At 41.9% G+C, this 23,453-nt stretch overlaps 1 protein-coding gene across 2 annotated transcripts; it reads right to left on the bottom strand.

Moving 5' to 3' along the window:
- Positions 1-413: 413 nt before the first annotated feature.
- Positions 414-21,596, bottom strand: stk11 (serine/threonine kinase 11). 2 transcript variants are annotated; one of them, XM_074689384.1, is made up of 11 exons: positions 21,373-21,596; positions 19,627-20,579; positions 12,217-12,300; positions 11,930-12,019; positions 9,527-9,659; positions 8,906-9,042; positions 8,050-8,177; positions 5,571-5,628; positions 5,246-5,439; positions 1,923-2,166; positions 414-1,143 (listed from the first exon to the last, which is right to left on the bottom strand). In XM_074689384.1, the coding sequence occupies exons 2-10, from the start codon at positions 19,908-19,910 to the stop codon at positions 1,958-1,960; spliced, it is 1,317 nt and encodes a 438-aa protein (XP_074545485.1). In that variant the 5' UTR covers positions 19,911-20,579; positions 21,373-21,596; the 3' UTR covers positions 414-1,143; positions 1,923-1,957. The 2 variants fall into 2 exon arrangements, with proteins under 2 accessions (XP_074545485.1, XP_074545484.1); XM_074689383.1 differs by having other exon boundaries at positions 414-1,173; positions 21,373-21,593.
- Between the last annotated feature and the right edge of the window lie 1,857 nt (positions 21,597-23,453).

The raw sequence follows: 23,453 nt of genomic DNA, 5'->3' as shown, positions 1-23,453 counted from the left end.
TGCGTTGCTCCCGTGTGTCTCGTTGGAGGGAGAGCCTCTCTTTCGACCTTGCTGACGTGAGAAGCGCAGCTCCCTCCCTTCCTCGGAGATGTGACTCACCTGCTCTCTGATCTATTCCCAGTGAGTGGCTGATGATGATGATGGGCCTGGCTGCGCAAGAAGGGGGGCAGGGCTACCGCTGATGTGATCTGCACAACAAAGAGCATCACCGGAAAACAGGCGAATGGGTGTTTGTGACGACACAACATCCCGGGGCTGAGCGGCATGGGTTCTTGTAATCTGGGCTCTGACTCAGTGAGAGGAGCACAGGATCCTTTCCGACCTTGTAAAGGCAACATTGGTGCTAACGTTAATATTCAAAGGACGGGAAATAACCACTTAATCAAAATGTACTAAAGCATAAAAGATCATCCAACAAAGCAGCCTGTTTGGGACATATTTTATATAAATAATAATTAAAAAATATTCATTGGAAAAGAAAAAAAACAAGAACTAAATGGAAATCAAAAATCCCCAACAGGTCAGCGGTGGTGTATCTCAAGGCTTCAGTCCATCAGTCGCAGTCAGTCTCATCAGTTCACAAACCAGGTGCTTTCCCTTTCATCCAGCTCTGTACAGCATGCAGTTTTTATGTTGGTGGTAGTAGAGTACTATCATAATTATTCTCATCATAGATCTAAATATAGAATTATTCATAACTTTTGTCTTTTTTTTTTCCTCTTTAATTTTTTACACATCACAATGTGTCTTAAAAACCGCCATTAGGGTTCTGTAAAAACAAAGGAAGTCAAAGAAACAGAAGACGGGGGAGAGATGGGGTGTGTGAATGGAGGGGGGGATGCACAGCTGATGGTGTCTGTAAAGTTCGGTGCAACACTTTGACCTCTGGAGAGGATGAAGAGGAAAACTAGATGACAGAACCGGATGACAGGAGTCGAAAGGAGCCAAAGTATGGGAGACAAAAAAAAGGAAAAGAAAGAAAGATCTTCACAACCAGTGCCTCAGTCTCAGAGCAAAAAAACATTTCATGCTGTCCTCCCTCCCGTCACTTATTCTGCCTCTTCAAAAGACGCTGCAGGTCAGTGGTCCAAGGAGGTACAGGAGCATTAACGTCAGCAGGTTTCTCCCACAACTGTGTGGACTCTGGACACAGAAGGACAGGGATAGATCAACCTGAGAGGGACAAAGATGGAGGACAGATTACAACACACACTCATGAGACTTTTAAAAAAAAAATCATCTAATCACATATCACAACCAAAAGTTAAAAATCGAGTTTGATTCAAATAGGGCAGTCCTAATTAGAGCTGTTAAGACAGAGAGACTTGTCTACCAGGTGTAAAAAAGAGCGGGAGAGACATCCCACAGCCCACTTTCTCTCATCCAGTGTGAGTCATCGCCTGAACAAATTAATACACAGCATCTCCTCTGCAGTGCACCCATGACAAACAGCCTCATGCCGTGAGTGGTTCGTGTGAGAGACTGACTGAAAGAGCAAACTGTGGGTGGAAACTGGAAGGAGAGGAGCAGAACCTGTGAAACTGGTGTGGTATGTGCGCTGGAAACATTTATCAGCCTCAATTCTTTGTGTGAATAAAGGGCCGCTGACTAACCCCGCAGACTAAAACAAAAACAGACAAAATGCAGTAGGACCGTTTAGACAGAATTATTCTGACTCTGAAAGAAACCGCCCATGTGTTTGCCGGGGGTAGAGGAGGTGAGTCAGAGTAGTGCTATCTGAATATCAACACAGACTCCCTCCCTTCACCGCGCTCATCTCAACCTCTCATTCTGCTCAAACCTATCCTCCGTCTCACCTGTCCACCTTCATCTTCCCCCTCTCAACCAGACCACAAAGTGTCCTTTAAACACTACTGCAGCACAGGTCAGGTCACCCTTTTGAGAACAGTCCACACACTCACCAGGTGGGTGGTTGCAGACAGACAGAGGGAGGGGGTCATTGCTGTTTGCAGGTGGAGAGCTTGCGGATCTTGCTGGCTGTGGAGACTCCTTTACGTGAGGGGTTGGATGACGAGGAGGAGCGGCGTTCGGCTTTGGCCTTGCTGTTCAGAGCTCCCCCCTCTGTGCCGTTCACACAAACTGGCTTGGCAAGAGGTGGACTGTGGTCTGCGTGCCCCTGATCCAGATCTTCTTCTGCCACTTGTCCTAAAAACAAACACACAGAAATATCAGCTTCAGACAAGTCCATCATGCCCTCACATGTACTTTGAGCAAACTGCTGCCTTATTGTTAAAGTGTGAGATCAGAGCACGAGTGTTAGCGATAACATTTGTATCATCAACAATAGGTCTGCAGCTGCTGTAAAAACAGGGATTTTAAGAAGAGACCTTTAAAAAGTTAATTAGTCAGCAGCACTAGCAAAATGTCAAGCCATATAACCGTGAGACTAAAAAAAACACAGAAATACAACAACAGGAAATCTGCTGAGTGAAAAAACAGGCCTCAACCTTATGATGACTTTTCATTTCAGCTGTAGGTGTGTTTCCGTGCAGGAGCCTGAAACTTTAAATGTCTTCACACTCCGAGAAAAAGCGCTAACAGCAACAGAAGCAATCAACATCCTATTAAAGAGGAACAGCAGCTCAAACAGTTGTTTGTCTTCATTACCACACACACTATTACTGCAGCAGTCTGTGAGCGACAGCGCTGAGTGTGTGTGGGAGTGAATCCTGGAAAAACCATTCAGACTCCCACACCAAAACCTCTTGTACTGGACTATTTTTAGACCACTTCATTCACATTCTGCAGCTCTATTTGGTTTTTATGTGGGGCACCACTTCTTGATACCCGGCACTGACTACTGCAGGGATTATAACCGGCTGTTGCCTAGCAACAGATAAAAGATCTGAATTCTGGGGGGAAAGATGAGAAGACGAGTTGGGAAACAGATTAAATCAAGTTTAAGAATACAGTCATTATCTATTTACCCCAAAGTCAGCTGACAGTCTGGACAGCCTCTCAGCTTTTTGTTAGATTACACTGAACAGTTTGGGTTTTTAAGTCAGAGTGTTTCAGGCATCTGAGGGTATGTCCTGTTACGCAATCACCAATAAGTAGGGATGGGTACCTTTCACATTTGAAACAACACAGTAACGATGCCCGGGGCCTAACAATCAGTATCAGTACCGATACCAATTTACGGTACTTTTTTGTGTTAATGTGGCAAAAAATATTAACTTGTTTAATAATAAAATATAACATTTTTTTTCAATTCTTCAATATATAAACTTAAAATGCTGTGTTCATGTCCAGCATGGGAAACTGCCTACTCTTTCACTCCCTCACAGTCTCGAGGATGCAAGAAGAAGAAGAAGAAGAAGAAATACTTATAATAGAAAATACTTTATTAATCCCCTTGGGGAAAATTCTGTTGAGGTCAGAGCACCTGAGCAGTTGGTGCCTTGCTCAAGGGCACATAACAGTGCTCGGGAATGTCAGCCAACACCTCCCCAGCTATCAGCTCAATTCTTATCTTAAGTGCTTAGGTACCTAAACATGGTTTTGATTTGGTGTGAATTGGTACCCAGTACTTTGGACAGAATTTGGTCAGTACCTATAAAAGTACCTAATTCAGTACCCATCTCTACCAATAGGTAACAATCGGAGCTGTCCACCTGCAGTCATGGAGTACAAATAGAAAAAATGTTGGCAATGTGCATTTTAAGGCCTTTTTTGTTTTACATCATCCTGGCATTCCACTGGTTTTCCAAAAATAATGTTGTAGGGATGAAAAAGAAAATAGAGGTAGGGTATGAGCTGGGCTGCTGTTGGACGAACACAGTGTGGCCTACAGGGCTGTGTCCTGATAACCCGCAGTCACCAGCATGTACAGCGGCCTTATTTACTCAGAGCAGTGTGTCGTAGTGCGACGTGCTACTTTCAACTACTGCACAAAAGGCCACGGGCTTGGCCTGGTGGTCAGGTCGAGGCCTTGGTTCGTGGCCCCTTTTCCGCCTATCATTCCCCCGCTCCCTCTCATTCCTGCTTTCTTCCTCTGTCCACAGGCCTGTCCTCTCAAAATAAAAGCCCAAAAAGCCAAGAAATATAACCCGAATCAGAATTTTATTATAAAAGAAAAAAGAATTAACTTGATAGAACAAAGCCCATCTCAATTACCCTTATGAACCTCTTCAAGAGCATTTCTGTGATAATCTTTCAGAGTCAGGATGAGTCTGACTTGTGTTCATCAGGGAGCAAAGTGGAGCTAAAGCATGTAGAGGACAGTGAACACACAGCTGGCAGGATGATAAGTGCTTCTGGCTGCGTTAAATACATTCATATAAAAGCAAACCTCTTCACAGAGGCCTCCTGGGGATGAGTTCATGTATTTATAGCCGATTTCTAAGATTCAGGTTTGTTCTCTATGGCAGTCCAGCTCTTCTCCAACTCACTCTTTAATTAATCCTCTTATTGTACCGACTCTGCAGCTCTGATAGAAAGTAAACAAAGTTTAATAGAGGTACAGTTTATACAGTTCTACAGTTTCATTTAACAGACGCTTTTGTCCAAAGTGACACACAACACAAGCAAGAATTTAGATGGCAGAAAGACCTAATTAGGGCAACAAAAGTGCTACAAGTTATTCAGCTGCAGGTGCTGCTATTAAGTGCAGGATTTTTTTCAAATAATGTAGAAAAATCTAGCCAACAAACTACAATTAATTAATTGCATTGAATAATAAAGATAAAGTATTCTTTAGGCCTGGGCTGATAGTCAACAAATCAATTAATCATACAATAAATTAAATACACTCAAAAATGTTGCCGGCCTCATTATATCACCATGTACGTGTGTGTGTTTTCTTTGTCTTTGCCTCCAAACCATAGACTGTAAAAAAATTAATCATCTCGCAAAAACTGCTCCCCCTGGTGGCTGGCTGCAGAGGAGGTAAAAAAATCCAGCTCTCCGGTCATTCCAGATGAGCTGTGGTCAAACTTTAAAAAATTAATACACCTCGTTGAAATGTTTCTCACGTCTGATTGTTGTGGTGATTTGAAGACATTATTTGGCTGCCTTGTATTCAAGTCCTCTTCTTTTTGAAAGGTTTCATTTTCATTAGTTATAAGAGGTTAAAATCAAGGTTTTACGTCACGTTTAACGATGATTGACAGCTGCTGTTCTATTAAATATAAACTCATTATAAACTATTCACTATTCATATATTTGTAAACTATTTGAATCTAGGCGGACATCAGCTGTGAGAGTGACTGGTGTTTCCCCTCACCTGGCACTGTGAAGTCCTGAGTGTATATGATCTCATCCTCCCCGTCGTAGAGCTCGTCGTCGTCCTCCTCCGTGTAGCCGTGCAGATCCTCCAGGTAGGGCACCACCGTCATACTCCGCCAGGGATCCCTGCTCTCTGCGCTGGCAGGGATGGGCACAGGGGGCTCAGATGGAGGGTGTTTCTTACGCACCCAGCTGGTGGGAAAATGAAGGTAGACACACACATTTGCTTCAATTCAGCTTTTGAAGATTTACTGTAGGTAGGGGCTGATAAATGTGCACTTTATCTATATTCTCAAATTTGATCTCTTATGAAAATCACTCACTTGTGTTGTCTTATGTTCTGTATGGAAAACCTCTTGGCGGGGTCGTACTCAAGCATTCCTGACAAACAAACATCACAAACACTGGTTAAACCCAAACAATCCTGGACAACTCCTGCCCTCACACCTCTCCCTGTGGAGTGTTTAACATAAACTGGTGGGAGGCTGCAGAGTCTGTGAGTGCTGAGCTAACTGCACACACAATAAACTCATCCTGGGAAGATAAATTACTGCACGTGATAATCTCATTCATCACTGAGTGTCGAGGCATCCTGCAAAGCGTGAGAGGCAATGAGGTACAGTAAGGAAACATCAATAAGGGAAGCCTAACAGCCGTATCAGTGTGAAGAAGATTTTGTTCCATAATTATTATAATGTGGGCTGATTCAGTGGGGGAAGCAGGGTGTCAGAGTGATAAGGCGGCAGTGATGCAGTGCCTACCCAGACCTAATAATGTAATTGTCTCCCCAGTAGGCAGAGAGAGGCAGCATGCAGAGTGCTGATAGTACTGCTGTGCCTGCTGAAGGACACCTTTTGTGGAGCTGGGCTTATTTTAGACCATGTAATTATGGACTGACTATCTCTAAGGTGCTGCGTCATCACACACAGACGTCACACTCACACAAAATGGGGGATGGGGGACCGATGAGTTATCACAGCACCAGAATGTGGTGTTTTTTCCCTTAGTCATGGTTCAGCACTTACTTCACAAGCAAATAGATGGTACGTAAAACCTCCCTGTGACATAAATACTTTTAAAACTAAAAGGACACAATATGCTGGCTGCTAAAAAAACTATCACCACCACATTCTAGCAAAGATGCTAAAGCTGATTTTCTAACATTGAACAGGCAAAGACTCTCGGCAGCAGGAGCAGCGTTCTTTATCGGTGAAAAGCACAGCGAGATCTGAGATCTTTAGTATTCTGCTTGTGGCTCAAGATCAATGGAAACTACGTCAACAGCTGAAGGGATTTCTACAGTTTGGAGGGAGCCTCCTGTGCTGAGGAGGCTGGGTGACTGCAGGTGTGACAGCACCACCTACTGGACATAAACAGAAAATATCAAGCAGTGACGACTGCTCTGACAGCATCATTGACCAAATCGGTGTTCCCTTTTTGCAAATCAACACGACGAGATGCACAAACTAACCGAGTGCAAGTAGAAAGACTTAAAACCCTTTGAGCCAGCAGGAGCAGTAGTTCTGAAACCAGATCAGATAGATCATTTATTCTTTTTGTATATATCTGGGGATTTACACTGTCATATTGTGTTTTTAACTGTTTTTTTTCAGTAATGTGTTTGCAGAAATCCAGTGTAATGTGTAGACAACAAAAACATTATGATAACGATCACTTCCTACGTTTAATACATGTCACCACATTTTTTACATTTTAGTTTTGAGGGATCCAACCATGGCATTCTGTATTTAAAAAAAAATGTGTAAAATTTTCATTTTTAATGGTTTATTGAAGTTTTTAGCAACTTATTTAGTTAGTTTGGGCATAAGTCTATACTTTTTGTTAAAGTTTGGGATGTAAGGGTTTTATGCTTAAAACTTTCAACAGCATGTAAAGATGTGAAGATACACTCTAACAGACTAGGGATGGGAGGTCCATAGATTGTATGAAACATGGACATAGCCTCTGTGACGTCACCCATCCGTTCCTGAAACCGTGAAGTCTGTCAATCTGCTGACGCAGCCACATTTGTGTCGACGCCGGTTGTGAGTTTTGTTTAGAACAGCTACAGGGCGTCAACCGGACATGTGACCTGAGATGTGCCTCTGATTGGACAATCAAATGATCCTAATAACTTCTAAACCCCTGAGATAGAAACAAATTCCAGACCCAAGCCATTTTTTAAACCAGGCTGTAAATATGCTTTTTAATGTCATAAGAGTCTGTTTTTTATGGCTGGGTGTGTATGTGATTTCTGGTCTTTCTGCAGCCAGCCTCAGACAGATTCTCCATGAACAGCAACTTTTAGCACCTCCACATAGGCTTCATTTTTACTAACTGGATGTTGCCCCTTGGGTAGGTCATAAAGGGTTAAAAGATTTCGCCTCTGGATCATTTTTGTTTGTTTAAAAAAGAAAGAAAATTAACTGAATTCTACTTCTTTTGAAAGTTATTGTATGAACTTCTAATTAGAAAACCTTGAGTATACAGTTGAGTTGAATGATTTTGTTTTCATGGATTAAAAGATTACAGGATTTTGAGTTTATTTGCTGCATTTAAGAATTTGTGTTATTTGCTGAATCATTTTTGTGTCTTTAAAGTTGAACGATTTCATAGTTACGTGTTTCTTGGAGAATCATCAGTTTATGATTACCCTGGTTTAGACTTTGCTTTGAGTTTTCCTTGTGGGTGTGGTCATTTCATTGAGGCAGAAACACAATTATAAATGCTTTAAACAGACACTGAAGTGTTCATCCACCACCACACCTTTACGTTTAATGAGTTGCTCTAAAGCACGCTCACCTCGCAGCAGGTCCGACAGGAGGGGTCCACACTCCTCGGGAATAGTGTAGTCACCTTTTCCAATGTTCTCAAATAGCTTATAGATGTTGTCCCCTTCAAATGGATACAGACTTGTCGTGATGTTGTATCTGAGTGGAGAGAAGCAGTAGTCAGTAAATGAGGTTAATGTACCAATACTTTGACATATGACATGTTTTACATCTGCTGAGTGTTGTCAGGTGGATTTTGGCTGCTTTACATGAAGCTTGAACTATTAGTCTTTTCTCACTTCTCACTCCCTCTGACTTTAGGTTCCCCTGTTACTGTCTTTCTCTGGTATCTGTTGTGTCAAGAATGTCCTGTTTATATTCAGTCTGAACACCCTATGACACCAAATAGTGCGTTTACTGACACCAGCAGAGTCAGTCAGGGTCGTTGAAACATCTCACTGCCAGTCCACTGCAGTGCTGAGTGTCAGATCAGCTGATAAACTGGAGTCCCACTGTCTGACATCATGCTGTACTCTGTGTCCACCGGCATCACCAAGAGTTTTTGGTCTTAAATGGAGTCTAAGATGAAGTTTGTTGCGCCTGCATCACTCTTTGTGCAATGATGCAGCCAAAGAACAAAAACATAGAGATTGGTCTTATACAGTGAAATCTCCCCTGATGCTTTGAATAATGCAGTTTTGGGGGCAGAATCATCCTATGAGTCACTGTTTCACATGTTTCAACAACAATTTGGAAATATCTAACAGTATGCTAATCTACATTAACTTGAGTAAAACATTGAGCTTCTAATGAAAGGAGGTGGAGCTCCCATTATTTGATCATGTCATTTAAGAATACACTTATTTCCCCATTTTCTGATGACTCACAGTGTTACTCCAGCAGACCAAATGTCCACTTTAAACCCTGAAAAGGTGTCCAGTCCGTTAGCGATCTCTGGAGGCTGGAAGGCCGGAGAGCCCTGACTGGTGCGACAAGTATCATCCTCTGCAAATGGGTGAAGGGCCTGAAACAATCCAAGAAAAAGACATGGTGTGAATTTGAGTTTTGTCTTTCTAAGTCTTAATGATTACATTTACGATTACACCATAAGCAGCATCTGAATTAAAACTTGTAAATAAACTAAACTTACAAATAGAGGCTACATTATCTACACTTAACCACTGCCTTCACATCAAAGAGGAAACACTTAAAATGCAATATAATTTAAAAAATGTATAAACTGATGATTAGATATTTAAAACTAATGGACTAAAAACGTTTCTTCCTCTTCAACCAGAGCTGAACACACACGTCCTTGTTTTCCACCCACTGTCGAAAGCTGATGGCGGCTGCTTTAATGGCTCTGAGGCAGTGTCCTGACAGTGTTTTACTTTGGGTCCGTGACCTCACTGGTTTCAGTGTTTGTTTATTCAAAATGATCTGATGTGTATATTTCCGCTCGTTACAAACTTCTGACACAGTCCCTTGGGTCAGTAACTTGGGCTCACCTCTGCTACTCCCAGGTCGGAGATCTTAAGTGCCCCGTCTGTGGTCAGCAGCAGATTCCCTGGTTTAATGTCTTTGTGAACTATTCCCTGGCTGTGCAAATATTCAAGGCCATCTAAAAGTTGGCAAAAGTACCTGAAAAGAGAACACAACTGTTATTGGACACAAGTTAAAGAGGAAGGGGTTCTGCTCTTTTTCTCTGTGCTCAGATGAACTTTGACTCAGTCTGATAGTGCAACTTCCAAGATAGAGATGTGTGGGAAAAGGATTTTTGATTTACTTAAATGTATGAACGAATAAACAGCAACTTCTAAGTCATTCTTGCTTTTGTCTAAAACAGTTCACCTACATGTGAAGATCAAATCTCCAGATTTGTGAACAAAGAGGAAGAAAATGTTTATTCACCTGCATACAACAGACAACATGTATTTTGAATAACAGCCACAAGAGAGACATTTAAGTTGAGGGGTAATAACACCCAGTGGAAAAAGAAGCAGGCGTGGTGGTGAGTGAGTGGCATCTCTAACTAACCCTGACTTCTACTGTGCTCACATCACAGGCTGTTTGTTTATAATAAGCAGTGAAGACAGAAATGACTGACAGAAGAGACGGGCACATAACAAAGCTTTCTGTGTTATTCCTTGTATCTTACTCTGTAAAGGGCTGGATCTCTCCTGCTTTACCACACCCACTCCTCTGTATGATTTAAAACATGATCGTCCTCTCCACATGCTGTATTTGATATGATCAGGAGACATAATCGTATCTGTGAGCTGTCTGCTGTAGTCCAGGAAGTCATTTAGACATTGCACAAAACAGATCTGTGTTTTTATCACAGATAAGTTTGTCTTTTTTTGCAGTGTAATCAGAGACTCAGTCATCTTAAGACTTCATTTTTTAACTGGTGAACAGAAGAGTTGTGGGGACATCATCACAGTCATGAAGAAAGTTAAATTTTGCTTCTGCATCTTTGACTGTTTTTTGTTTACGGCAGATGCAGTGAAGTGAGAGACCAAAGGGGGAAGAGTTTGTAAAGTTGTTTATTGACGAGATAACCCCTTGAGATGAGTCATCTTGTTTTCAAAGGGGTCTCACAGAGAGTGATAACAGTGTTCTGTCACTTTTGTCGATTAATGCGAGTCGAGGTTGAAAAGAAAAGCAGAAAACAACCACTTATTAACAATTATCAACTTTTTCAGCAGCTGAGTTAACAGGGATGGAACGGTTTACAAAATCCACAGTTCAGGTCTTATCATGGTTTTGTGGTCACAGTTTTCGGTTCGGGGGACATTGTTGCTGTTTTTACCACCTTTATTTTTACCATTAACCCCAATAATCCACTATCAACAGATTATTTTTAGTCATTTATCTCATGTATAGTCATGAAAAACCTGAAAGAATGAGGCTGTTTCTCATTAGAAACATCATTAAAGCTGAGTGAAACATTGCTAGTTTCAACATGCCAACTCTTCAGTAAGGAAAGTCTCTATTGGTTGTCCCAGAAGTCACTAAAAGTCACCAAATGATGCTGCTGTCTAATTTGGATAATGATCCATTTGCATGTAATTGTCATGGACTCTGTAGGAGAGAGAAGTAATATGGGAGAGACAGAAAGCAGGTTCTTGTTTTTTTTAATGTCTAAATAACAACCCTCCTCCTTTATCTGGGCTGGGGACCAGCAGAAGTGATCGTAATGAGACACACACTTGCGTTACTTCATCTGCTGCAAGTGAGGAGGACCGTCTGTGTTTTGGATAGGGGAGGGGCCCACGATGCTGCCCATTGAGGTGATCAAAACACGCATCAACGTCAGACCCCAAACTCTAGAAAAGTAGCAAGAATTGTCGTCTTTAAAAAAAAAACTTGCCAAAGTGGTCTGAAATCTAAAGTGCTCCCAGACAGCATAACAACTCAACGCCACAGGTACACCCTCTAACTCTGTCTTCTCTGCTTGTCATGTAAACAACACACATGCCTCCCTACAACTGTTCCTGTATCTTTCGCCTCATGTTGTGCATGCGTATAATTGGAGCTACATACTCGCTTCAAACTGAGCTGAAAAATGAAGAAAAAAGAAAGGAAGTAACAAAGTGTGGAAGTGAGGAAAACCGAACGGTTTCAGGTTTTTTCATAAACCGTTCCATTCCTATAAGTTAAGACTCAATGTTGTGGAAACAAAATCTAAAATGCCAGTTACACTTTAAGCTCCGGTGGCTTTTAGACAATGATCCCATATCACACAATCAATGGTCATTTATCCTAACAGCAGAGGTCTTGCAGTCCTTCTTGGATCTAAACTTAGGTTTGGAGCAACAGCTCCGGAGAGACTCAAACTAAATTTAGCAGAGACACTGAGAGAAAGAGGGAGCAGAGTGGGGAGAGGGAGGGGAAAAACAGAGACTTACCCGTGAGCTTGAAATACTGGAAACCTTTTTTCTGGGACGCTGTCCAGCATTTCTTGCATCCCACAAACACAGTACTCCATCACCATATACGTAGGGCAGGAGTTAAGGGGATTTGCCAAACTAAACAAACAGATCCTTTAATAAAGTGGGCGAACGATAAAGCTGACCGCATACAGTTAGGACAAGAGGAATGATCCTCAGTCAGCAGCTTTTATCCTCTGTAATGACTGAATCAATAATTATTAAAGTCATGTCACAACCACATTAGTTCAGCATCAAAAGGATATATTTTTTGCTTCTCTTCATTATAGAGTACGTCCACCAACTGGATCACATTCTTGTGTTGGAGTCTTCTTAGCAGCTGAATCTCCCTATATATGGACACAAGAGCAGAAATAACATGTAAGGGATTAATTAGGCAAATATAAAGGCGGAGAGTGATTTCATGAAGTGCTGGCCTTGGCTGCTGTGAATACTGGCCATGAACCAGCTACCATACAAAGTACTGTCACACTGTGTGATGTGAGCATGAGTGTAGAAGTGGTTTTGTTTACAGTCAGTCATTTCTGTTTTGATTCAACTTCTTCCTTCATGAGCCACCAACCATCAATAAAATGTGCATATCCATTTAGATAAAGAGTTAAAACACACAAGGGACTCTTAAAAAGACGATTGTAGGAAACAGGGTCTCAGGAATGATACTGCAAGACGAGATTTGCCCCAGTGCAGCAGCAGTGAATTACAGCAGTCCCATAAAAGCCCAGATTCTGACGGTTCACTTTGCTTTCCACGGGGAAGAGGTTTAAATCAGCAGCATGGCCAAACCACCGGGAGACGCAACATTCATCAGAGAGCTGTGAGAGGGGACGCTAATGAATTTGGAGCAGACATCCACAGATATGCTTCCCAGATCCTCGCTCCGGAGGAACACTTAAAGTGGAGCCCCAAGCAGAGCGATCCTGACACACCGAGCCTTTAAAATCCAATGTACTGTTTGAGTCATGTCATGGTGCTCTGTGAAGATCAGGATGTTCAAAACAATGGTAATATATAATATTTCTCCTCTTCTAGTGCATCACATTTAACAGCAACGTACAAGCTACATCTGACATCACGTAGGTTAGTGACTGTTAGTGACATCACTAACAGAAGAGTTCTGTCGTTGAACGCAGCAAAACAAGCAAGTTAAAACCAGAGGTGCACGGATCACAATTTTCTGGCCAGTCACCGATCTTTGAAAAGCCTGAATTGCCGATACCGATTTTTACTTTTTATTTTGTTACGACTGATAGCATATACCTTCAATGTTCCAATCTTATTTTACTGAAAATCATTGAACGATACCTGTGAAACAATAAAATCTTTATGTTTTAACTTAAACAACCAATAAAGTGTCCTGAGTTTTGGGTCTCAGACGCAACAATGGCTGGCTGTCAGACCTTGGATGGACCGATTACCTATCACCCAAAATTAAAGGGGACATATCATGCTGATCCCTGATTTAATACTTACATGTAAAATAATAAAGTTGAAAACAAGACCTTCACCCCCTGAATTTTCAAAAAATGAGATATTGTATTTTTTCTGATATCCTAGAACGAGATTTGATGCCTCTGAAAACAAGTCATTGCCATTTGGCTTCGAGATTTCGACCTTCATGACGACATGAGGATCCTCTCTTTTTATTGGAGTAATCTGATGAAGCAGCTCCTCCTCTGTGATGTCAGTTAGTCACACAACCACCACCAAGGGATACACCCACCAAGAGCCGAGTATAAACGTATAAACTATAAATGTTACAGTACCGGTTTGACTCACCACACTGAAGTGTCCTGAGATGATCTGTGTTGAGGTGGATTTTCTTCCTCCTGAGCTGCAGAACCGTCCTGGTCTGACTCGGGGTCCAATACAAAAGGACGTATCCTACACTCTGCCATTTTATCAGTGCTATCAATGCCTTACGGTGAAGTTTTGGCAAACAGCAAACTCGCTCGGTCTGCTCCATTCAATGTGGCGATTTTGTAAATACTACCATGCTGCAAAGACCGCCCCCTGGCTCTACCCCCTCCGCCCCTCTGATAGAACTGACCAATCAGAGCACAAAGGGCTGTGACGTTGCGAGGTTACTGGAGGTCATTCTGGAAACGGAGCGTTTCAACGAGATCTTCAGAATGGCCTAAACTGAGGATATTGAGAACGCTATTGTGGGGAAATGAAAGAACTAAATGACTTGTACTGAGGGCAGAAATGCTTTACAGGCATCCTAGTCTGGCATAGTGAAAAGGAGAATAAAGCATGATATGTCCCCTTTAAGGAAATTGGCACTGATCAGTCGGTGCGTGTCTAGTTGAAACCATAAATATACACAATGAATTTGTTTTCAGATCAGTGTGATTATACTGAGAATTGTAGAATATAAAAATTGTGCTCGTACAGAATATGTTAAAGGTTTTATGCAGTAACACTTGAAAGCTCAAAGAGAAATCTAAATCTCATGGCCCTTACAGAGCTGGGGGATAATCTTTCTCCTTCTTTCTTTGACACAATCTGACTAAAACACTCGGTGCTTTTCTCTACGTTATCAGCTGTCACTTTATGAGCTGTGTCAGTGCTCTGCCTCATACACAGTCTTACCACTGACAAATGGATATTCCGAGCCGAGTCAGCCCCTCAACTTGCACTCAGATGCACATAAGCTGTTACTGCTGCATCACTGCACTGGTGGGAAAGAAGACAAAAAACAAGGCCACCAGATGCACACATAACACCCTGATAACTGGACAGTGAGGTGCAATTAATAACCTTGAACTGAGCAGCACATCTCGACAGATGACGTGGGAAACGTAGCAAACCCAGCTGCATCTGCATCGCTACATGCTGCCATAAAACAAGTCATAACACAGAGGCGGAGCTCCGGCTCAGTGACTGCTGCAGTCCATCTGCAGTCTGAGTTCAAACGAGTGCTGATGGACCTCGTGCGCTCAAAACCTGCAGGCAGCAGAGCTTTCTGGATTTGAGTAATCAGCGATATGGCAGCTCCTCTGGCACAAAGTAGCAACATAATAAAGTGACTGAACTCTGCATCACCACTGTGACAGCGCAGTTTGTGTGCGGTTAATGCTATGTTTATGTTTCTGTGCGCACTCCGGTCATTCCTTAATAAGGGCTTGGCATTCCTGAGGTGTTGTAGTCGAAACGGGAGTGTCATTGCTCAATCAATGCCAGAATGGGCATGCCCATCTCCATGGCAACCCTGACAAAGCAGGAAGTGTTAAGCAGACAGGAATGCTTGACAGAAGCTGAATGGAGAAGCTGAGGGGGCTACTATGGCATCCACTCACAGACAGGCCTTCATGGGCTGGAGGAGTCAGAGTCCTCAGGCTGGGACACATCAGGAGGACAGACATCATGTTGAGTAAATAAAACGCTTTGAGACAACTGCAGGTTAGAAGCTGTGGGAGTCAGACAGGTTTTTATCTGCAGTGTGATGAACTGCATCCATCTCGTACTGATTAAACTTTTTAGTCAAAACCATCCAGCATCATTGGATCTTACAGTTTTACAAATAGCATACAACCCCTCCCCCAGCTCCCCTCTCCAAAATACTCTTACCCTGTGAGTCGGTGAAGGCCCCTTTGTCAGCAGCAGCAGCTTTGAGACCAAGCTGATATTCCTTTTTATCAGTTTTGAACATCTGAGCACGGCAGTTTCTCACTATTCTTCTCTGGAAAACAGCTCAACCTGCTTAACCACAAACTAAAGACACAACAGTAGTAACCCAAGAACAACTGGTGTCAAGGTTCTAAGTTATCATAACACCTACAGAGGTAATTTTTTCAAACAGAAATGGGAAAACGTAGCTGATGTATGACGGTTATGACGGTTTATGAAGAGTCTTGACTGTCAGACGAAAGACACCATTCTGACTTGAGGAAAGTTAAACAAGTTTCTGACAGGGATGCACAATATTATCGGCCCAATATCGGTATTGGCTGATAAAAGCTTAAAAACACGTTTTATATGAAAATTTCTGCCGATATACACAGCCGATAAGGTGCTATTCAGTTAGGATTATTATTATTTTCCATCTGAAAAATAAGCTCCGTAAATAAAATGTAGCGCTTCATTTATTTGCACTGCAGAGCTCTGTGTCTGTCACCAGGTTGTTACAGTAGCTCTAAAACAATCAAATGCAACTTGGTTATGTTTAAAAAATGCATTGTACATTTAAAGTTCATGTGACCTAAAGAAATTATTTTTCTGTATTTCAATACTGAATGTCTTGAGTTTGAAAAAATAATACATTTCTTATTTATGGTAAAATCAAATGTTTTTTGTCTTGTTTTATGTGCGTTTCTTAAACAAATAAGACCGTCACAATAAGAGTAACATATAAATTCCAGTACAGGATAGACTTAGCGTTCTATACGGTGAAAAAAACAAATGAACTTGTGATTATCGGTGTCGGTATCGGCCAAAAGGGGTTTTGATATATCGGCATATCGGATATCGGCAAAAATCCAATATCGTGCATCCCTAGTTTCTGATATTTTAAAGATTTTTCACAATTGTTGCATGCAGGGTTAATGCAGTCCTAGAAGCTGCTTACTTTAAATAATGGAACAGCTGATCGTGAAATACGCTTTGTCTTCGTGATTAATGATGTTTCAATGAAACATATCTTGGGCTGTCTTCCTCTAAAATAGGAAGTCTGTGTCATTGTGAGAAGACAGAAAAAACATGAAATCAACTATTTTTATGGTTTGAGTTTGTAGTTTAGAATCTGTTTTTACTCTGACAATAAAAGCTCCCTTCAGGCATCAAACTACTTCTTTAGGTGGTTAATAAATGGTGAAACGGGCTGCTACTATTCCCAGAATGTGTTGGAGTAAGAGGAGGGTTGTGGCTGAAGGGTCCCAGTGTAGACAGCAGCTGAAAGACCGCTTTCAGTCCAGACCTGAGCCGGAGCTGCTGCTCTAGGTAATCTTTCTAGTAGTTGTTACCTCAGTACCTTGAGACAGATTTTAGTAACACTAAGCGTGGATACCTGATAAATACAAGCTACTGTGGTATGATCCCTCTAAACGAGTCATACTGACCTGTCACTGCCTGTCATCATATATCAGTCCTCTGCTGCTGTCTCCAGTGCAGCAGAAAACACCGTCTCTCTGAGTGAACTCATTTGACAGTTTTCTAAAGCTCCCTCTATAATTAGTGCAGTCCCTCAGCGAGAAGCTTGAGTAATATTTAATAAAGTCCTATGTGATTAAAACTTGTGATACTCATCCAGAAACCTGGAGCGCAAAATAAAAAAAGCTAGAACCAAGATAACCATAACGGCATAAGACAGGGGGATTCAGTTAGAGCCTCTATTCACTGGGCACTTTGACAGCCTACTTTGTAACTAAGAGTTTAAAAAAGTAAAGAAGATGTTCTCAGTGTAATGTGGTTTGAGGTTAAATATTCAGCCCTATAATGTTTATTTTTGTTGAGGTACACTGGCACAACACTGTTGTTTTGTAGAATGTACAACTCAAATTTTTACTTTATTGAGGTTATAAGGAATAGTGATGCACTGATCCAGCTTTACTGGTCCAGATACCGATACCTGGGCTTTGGGTATCAACTGATACCGATCCTGACACAACACCAGTGTTAAATAATAACTTGCACTCTCTACTGTGGGATAAGATTGGTAATGTTTTGAGTTAAAGACAAAAATTAGTACATGTGGAATTACTGAGGTTGATATTTATTTAAACTATAAGTGTTAAAATGTTTAACAGCAGTTTGGTTAAAAAATATGCTTCTGAATTTACAGACGTGATTATTTGATTGTAAAATTTTAAACCTTGTACACTACTCTATAGTTTAGTCTTAGGCTGTATTCAGACCAGAAAATTCCTTTGGTCCACTTGTTTGGTCTGGACCAAAAGTGGACTTTATTTTTTTTGTTTGGTGCGGTTCGTATTCAGGTTGTACTTTTTGCAAGTGGACTATATTCTGTAAACACATCCACGTGTGTGACGATCAGTGCTCTCATTGGACAGCACTGACAAAGGGCGACACACAGAATACAGACCCGGAAATGGAGATAAACATGTTTGTTTGTGCTCTTATTAGAGCTGCAAAATAATTTTCAGTTTCAAGAGCAGCTCCTTCAAAGAAGGCTTAACAACACTGTTTCAAGTTTTGGAACAGTGAAGACGAATGTGTGCAACAAGGAGACGCTATGCTCTGCGTGTTCTGACCAACAACATGCCAGCAACAGTGTGGCTAAACAGAAGACGGAGGATCAGGTATGAACCAAAGACGGTTAGGTTACGGTGGCTTTATAGGCCCAAAAGGCGCATGTATCCTGTAGTTAGTTCGGATGGACCTTGGTTCATATTCAGACCTGCACCGGAGAACCATGAACTGCACCAGAGTTCGTTTGGAAGCGGACCGAGACCACCTCAAAAAGTGGGTCTAGGTCCGGTTGTTTGGTCCGCACCAGGGTTCGTTTGTGTCTATTCACACCTGCATGAAAAGTCTGCACCAGCGTGGGAAACAAACCCTGGTCCGTTTAAAGTGGACCAAACAGTCCAGGTCTGAATACGCCCTTAGTGTCAAGTTTGGACCGATCCTTTCCCACCAATACCCAGTCCAGCTTTGAGGGGCTGGATCGGGGCCGATACCCGATACCAGGATCGGATCGGTGCATCCCTAATGAAGAACATTTGCAATACTGAAGCATCTTATTGGTGGGTATCTGTTGACAGCAACTTTTTCTGTGGCTGTTCCTCTAAAAACAGAGCTAAAGCTGTGCTAGATTTTCTTCCTCCTCCACCTCAGTTACAGCAGCTACATTTATCAAACTGTCTACAACATCAATCAATCAATGACCTCACTGTATGAAACTCGGATACATCTTTCCCTTCCCTCCTTTACTCCAGACACTCCCTTCCCTCTCTTCCTGAGTCCTGAAGCTTCAACTTGTCTAAGATGACGGCTGAATGTTTACACTGTGTAAAAGCTCTGTGTTTACATGTAAGTACAGGTTGAGATTCCATACACATGGTCACAAAACCCCAGGAACAACCTAATCAGTAATTAACTGTGCAGTTAGAAATGTGTTTTTACAACTAGAATGATCCTGATTTATAACAAAAAGTTAAAACTTGAGTTTTCCTTCAGGGAATGCTGTAAGAGCTTTTTATTCTTCAGATCCTGAAGTTCCCACCTTAAGGCAGGGAGGCAGATCAACAAGGGTGTGAGTGCATACAATTTAAGTCAAACGTAAGGTAATTGTGTTTTGATAATGTTGTTATGGGTAATGCAGGCTAAAGGTCTTAAAGACACACTTTTGAAGGGGTCGAAAGAAAGGCCATATAAGGTCATCAATCAAAATGTATGAAATGCTGACAAATTTGGCAATTTCAACAAGTTTTGGTAAATAAAAAAGTATTTTTGGTATGTCAAAATACTACATTGGTGTTTACACTTATTAAATAATATCCCATTCTATCATTGCCAGGTACTTCTAGAAAAATGTTTGAAAATGAGGCTAAGTGGTGGTCAACAAAACACTTCTGAATCAACTCTGGATCTTATCTTATGGAACACAAAGTGTAAAGGTGAGGAGTCACTTTAACTGTCAGAGTGAAGAAAGAAATAAAACACCCAACAAAGAATAATAGAACTCAAAACACACTCACTTTTTCACATTGGCTTCTCCATTGGGAATCCGCCTCAGCTTCTTCTTCTTCAGTATTTTGACCGCTCTGCGACAAAGTGTTTCAGAGTCCAGCATCTCTTTCACTTTGCCATAAGATCCCTCCCCCAGCAGGTCCCCCATCAAGTACTTTCCTATCAGCTTTGCCCTCTTTCTCCGGGGCTGGTAGATCACCTCTGTAGAGTCGATGCGGTGAATGAAAGTATCCATCTCCATCAGTTCATTTTCGTTGAGATAGTCAAGATGATGCAGCTCGCCAGTACTCATGACTAGTTCGGCAGCCGCAGCTCAAGCTTCCTGTGCAAAAATGTTCGCAAATAGTCGTGATTGCTGCTGGAGAGTAATCCACTGGTAACCTTTCAGCTCTGAGTGGAATATTTTAATTCCAAAAGCTGGAGTACAGATAAATTACAAAATACTGAACATGTGAGAGGGAGTAATGAGGCCTGAGAGTGGAGGGGGGAGGTGTGGGATCAATCCCAATTTTGTAAACATTAGGGCTCTTTTTTCTCCATATGTGCAAACAAGGTGGGAAAGCAGTTCAGTTCAACAAGTTAGCACTTCAGTTTTGCATTTTGTTGGACATCTGAAATGAGTACAGTAGAACGGAAATAAGAAAAATGTGGTTCTAAAAATGATATCCCTCTTAGATGAACTCTATACGAGCTGAATGTTATACAGTCTTAGGTCCAGTCCTGTTTCAAGGCCATGCAGCACAACATTTCTGTCAAAGGTCCATGCCTTATAGCATAGTTTTCTCAGGAGACACGTGTGTACAGCTGGACTGGATCCAAGCACATCTACAGCCAAACGCATGCAGCAGTATCAACCCAACTTCTGGCATCAGCCCGGCTCCTGTAGATCGACTGAGCCATCCGATGTGTCAACCCCTCCTCAGGTCTCCTCCATGCTTCTGCTGTTGCTGCTGGCTGTTGCCTGTACACAAGAGTCATTGAAAATATTATAGAAAAAGCCTTACAACTCCTTATCGCTTGCCTTCGAGCAGAATTAGCCCTATTTGGTAAACAATTTGTCCACACACTTGACCGGTTTACCTTATTGGATTTTAACACTGCTGTTAGGTTTGCACCAATGACGAATATATTGCTGTGAAAAATATAGTTATTCACCACCCTGCCTTTTTAAATTAATCACAACCGACTGAAAAAGTCGCTCTGATTGAAAAACATCCAACACTCTTGGCTATTAGCTCGCTTAGAGGCTAACATAGCAGGTCTGCTTGAATGAACTAGCATGCCAACATTACTCTCACTATTTGCTTCTTCGACTTGCACACGTTTATCCCCAACAGCAGGTTTTCACCCGAGAGCCTGCATTTAGTCAGTCTAAACCGTTTTATTGTACAGGAGGACTGACAGTGAGCAGTTAAGGATGACATCCGAAACGTCGTCACACATTTAGAGCTAACGGTGGCTGTGCAGCGCTAGCTAGCCAACTTTGCCTGACGTTGAGATTAGCGTCTTCCAACTTCACCTCATCTGCCGGTGGAGCCGCGGTATTCTATGAATGTGCGGCTGTACTTAATCATTTTTGAAAAACCACCAGTAGTTTCCTACAAGCAAGTTATACACCAACAATGGTGGAAATAAAAAAAGACAAAGCAAGCTAACGCAGGCTAACCGGGCTAGCAAGCCGTACAGATTCCACTGTAAATTGCTAGCAGGACACTTAACTGGGTAACTAGTTAACTTCTGGCACTGGCTCTCACCTTGATGTGGATGAATTTCCCTTTCCCTTCAGATAGTTTTTCCTCTCGTCGTGATGGTCCAACTTAAATCGAGAGTTTTATTTGGGTCTGGTGGAGTAACAGTGTAAATTCCTGACTCTTCGTGTTACTCTTGCCTCTCAGGTTGTCGCCATCTTGTTTACCTCCCCCTCCTCGCGCTGACAGACCAAACGTTAATGCGTCAAATCAAAGTTTTTTTCTTTCACACCTACCAGCCAGTGCCGTCACCTCAGACATTTACATGTCTTATTATGCCTTTCTAATTTCTTGATCCAGTCCTACTTAATAAATGTTGTTTCAAATGAATGCTTCCATTAGGATGCACACTCGAGCTATGTAACCCTGTACCAAAGTGCATGATGGCATGATTACATTTTTACTGAAAAACAAAAAACAAACAAAATAAGAAAATCAAAATAAAACAACCATTAAAATCCTAATACGACAGAAATATATATATATATATATATATATATATATATATATATATATATATATATATATATATATATATATATATATATATATATATATATACACTTCTCAAACTAAAGGCAAAAACAATTAAAACATGCAATGATGGCAGCTCTCACACTATAAATAACTGATAAAATTATGGAAAACACCCAAACTAAAAGTGCCTGTAACCAACAATAAATAATCACAATGGGAAACAAAACAATTTATACACATTTAGGCGAATATATATCAAAAGAGAAACACAATAATAATTCAAGCAAAGTAATTGCTGAATAGAAGTAAACGAACTGAACACTTGAACTTATCATCTGCACATTTAAAACTAGTACCAGAAAAAAATGACTGTTACATCTACGGTTCTGTGAATTCTGTATGAATGCCAGAAGCCGTGCTTCAGCACTGGATTACAGTCTTGTGTGTGTGCAGGTTGAGTCTTTTATACCAACAAAGTCACCCCGATGAGATGGTATCTTCCTGCGTTATTGGGTGCTCAGCCCCTGAATCTTGTAAAACTACAAGGATTCTCTTGGACTGAGCTGTCTGGTTGTCATCAGAGATTCATACAACCCTAATTACACACCTGCCATTTTATTTCATCCCTTCTGACCGTCAGAGATGGTGCTTTAGCATAAGATGACTTATATAAACAACGTTTCGATGAGTCATCAGGATGGATGGCCACGGCAAATGGTTGGGCTGTCACAACATTTACCCTGTAAAACCTAGAAACTGTAACGTGTAATTTCCATTAGGTTGCAGCAGCCAGCAGATATACTGTCAAGTGGTACACCTTTTAGTGCAGCCTACAATGTAGGGACACCCCTTGTGGAGTGACACCTAACCCCAGTACCCACCAGTTTGATAGCACCCTTGGCCAGGAGTATAACGATCTTCTGGTTCAGGGCTGTAGCTTTTGTCAGCTCTCTTTGGACTCTCATCTTGACCTAGCCCAAAAAGGACTGGTGCTGGAATTGGAGAAGATATCCTTGGGATAGGGTAGAAATTATCCCAAAATCTGGGGTTCGTGCAGCCCAGTAGCAGAGCTGCTGTGAGGAGAAATAACTGACTACCAGACATCAGGGAGGTGTGGGCCATGGAGGCTGGAAGGGTCTTGTTGGAAGTGATTTGGCCTCTGTCCACTTTGTTGGGTACACAGCGCCCCAGGGAGGCAGGCTGATAGAATCCGACGACCTCTGATGTCAATGGCACTCCAAGAGACCCTGTGAAGAGGCCATGTCTGTAAGAACTGTCTCCAGGATGGTGTGGCTTGGGCAGCACACCCCAGGTTCTCAAGTGCAGCTGAGCCAAAGGGTTCCCCTGAGACCACAAAAACACTTCTTAGAGTCTACCTACAAGGCTCAGATAAGGGTGACTGTGCAAGCCAGACCTGGTAGTACACCTGTACCAATGTAGGGAGCACACAGCTAAGCTTCCTAGACATTAGTGCTATAACCTGCAGGGAAGAGTCTACCAGGCCGCAAGTTGGGGCATCAACGGAGGCCTGCCGCATGGAAAGGTCAGGTAGCAAATTTGCAGCCCACACGTGTCCTGGCATAAAAGGCTTTCAGGGAAAGTCATCGACA

The sequence above is a fragment of the Halichoeres trimaculatus genome, unplaced genomic scaffold (genome assembly GCF_033239565.1).
Source record: "Halichoeres trimaculatus isolate MK-OKI-2021-1 unplaced genomic scaffold, fHalTri1.1 fHalTri1_scaffold_15, whole genome shotgun sequence".
In the NCBI taxonomy this organism is placed as follows: Eukaryota; Metazoa; Chordata; class Actinopteri; order Labriformes; family Labridae; genus Halichoeres; species Halichoeres trimaculatus.
Note: the sequence above shows the minus strand (reverse complement) of the source record. Positions and strands in the feature narration are given on the sequence as shown.

What these genes read in the sequence shown, in the direction of transcription:
- stk11 (XM_074689384.1), bottom strand. Translation starts at nt 19,910, where the DNA reads ATGAGTACTGGCGAGCTGCATCATCTTGACTATCTCAACGAAAATGAA. An exon ending in GGAGAAGCCAATGTGAAAAA is followed by an intron (nt 12,301 to 19,626) that starts GTGAGTGTGTTT and finishes GTCCATATATAG; the next exon opens with GGAGATTCAGCTGCTAAGAA. An exon ending in CCTGTCGGACCTGCTGCGAG is followed by an intron (nt 5,629 to 8,049) that starts GTGAGCGTGCTT and finishes TTTGTTTGTCAG; the next exon opens with GAATGCTTGAGTACGACCCC.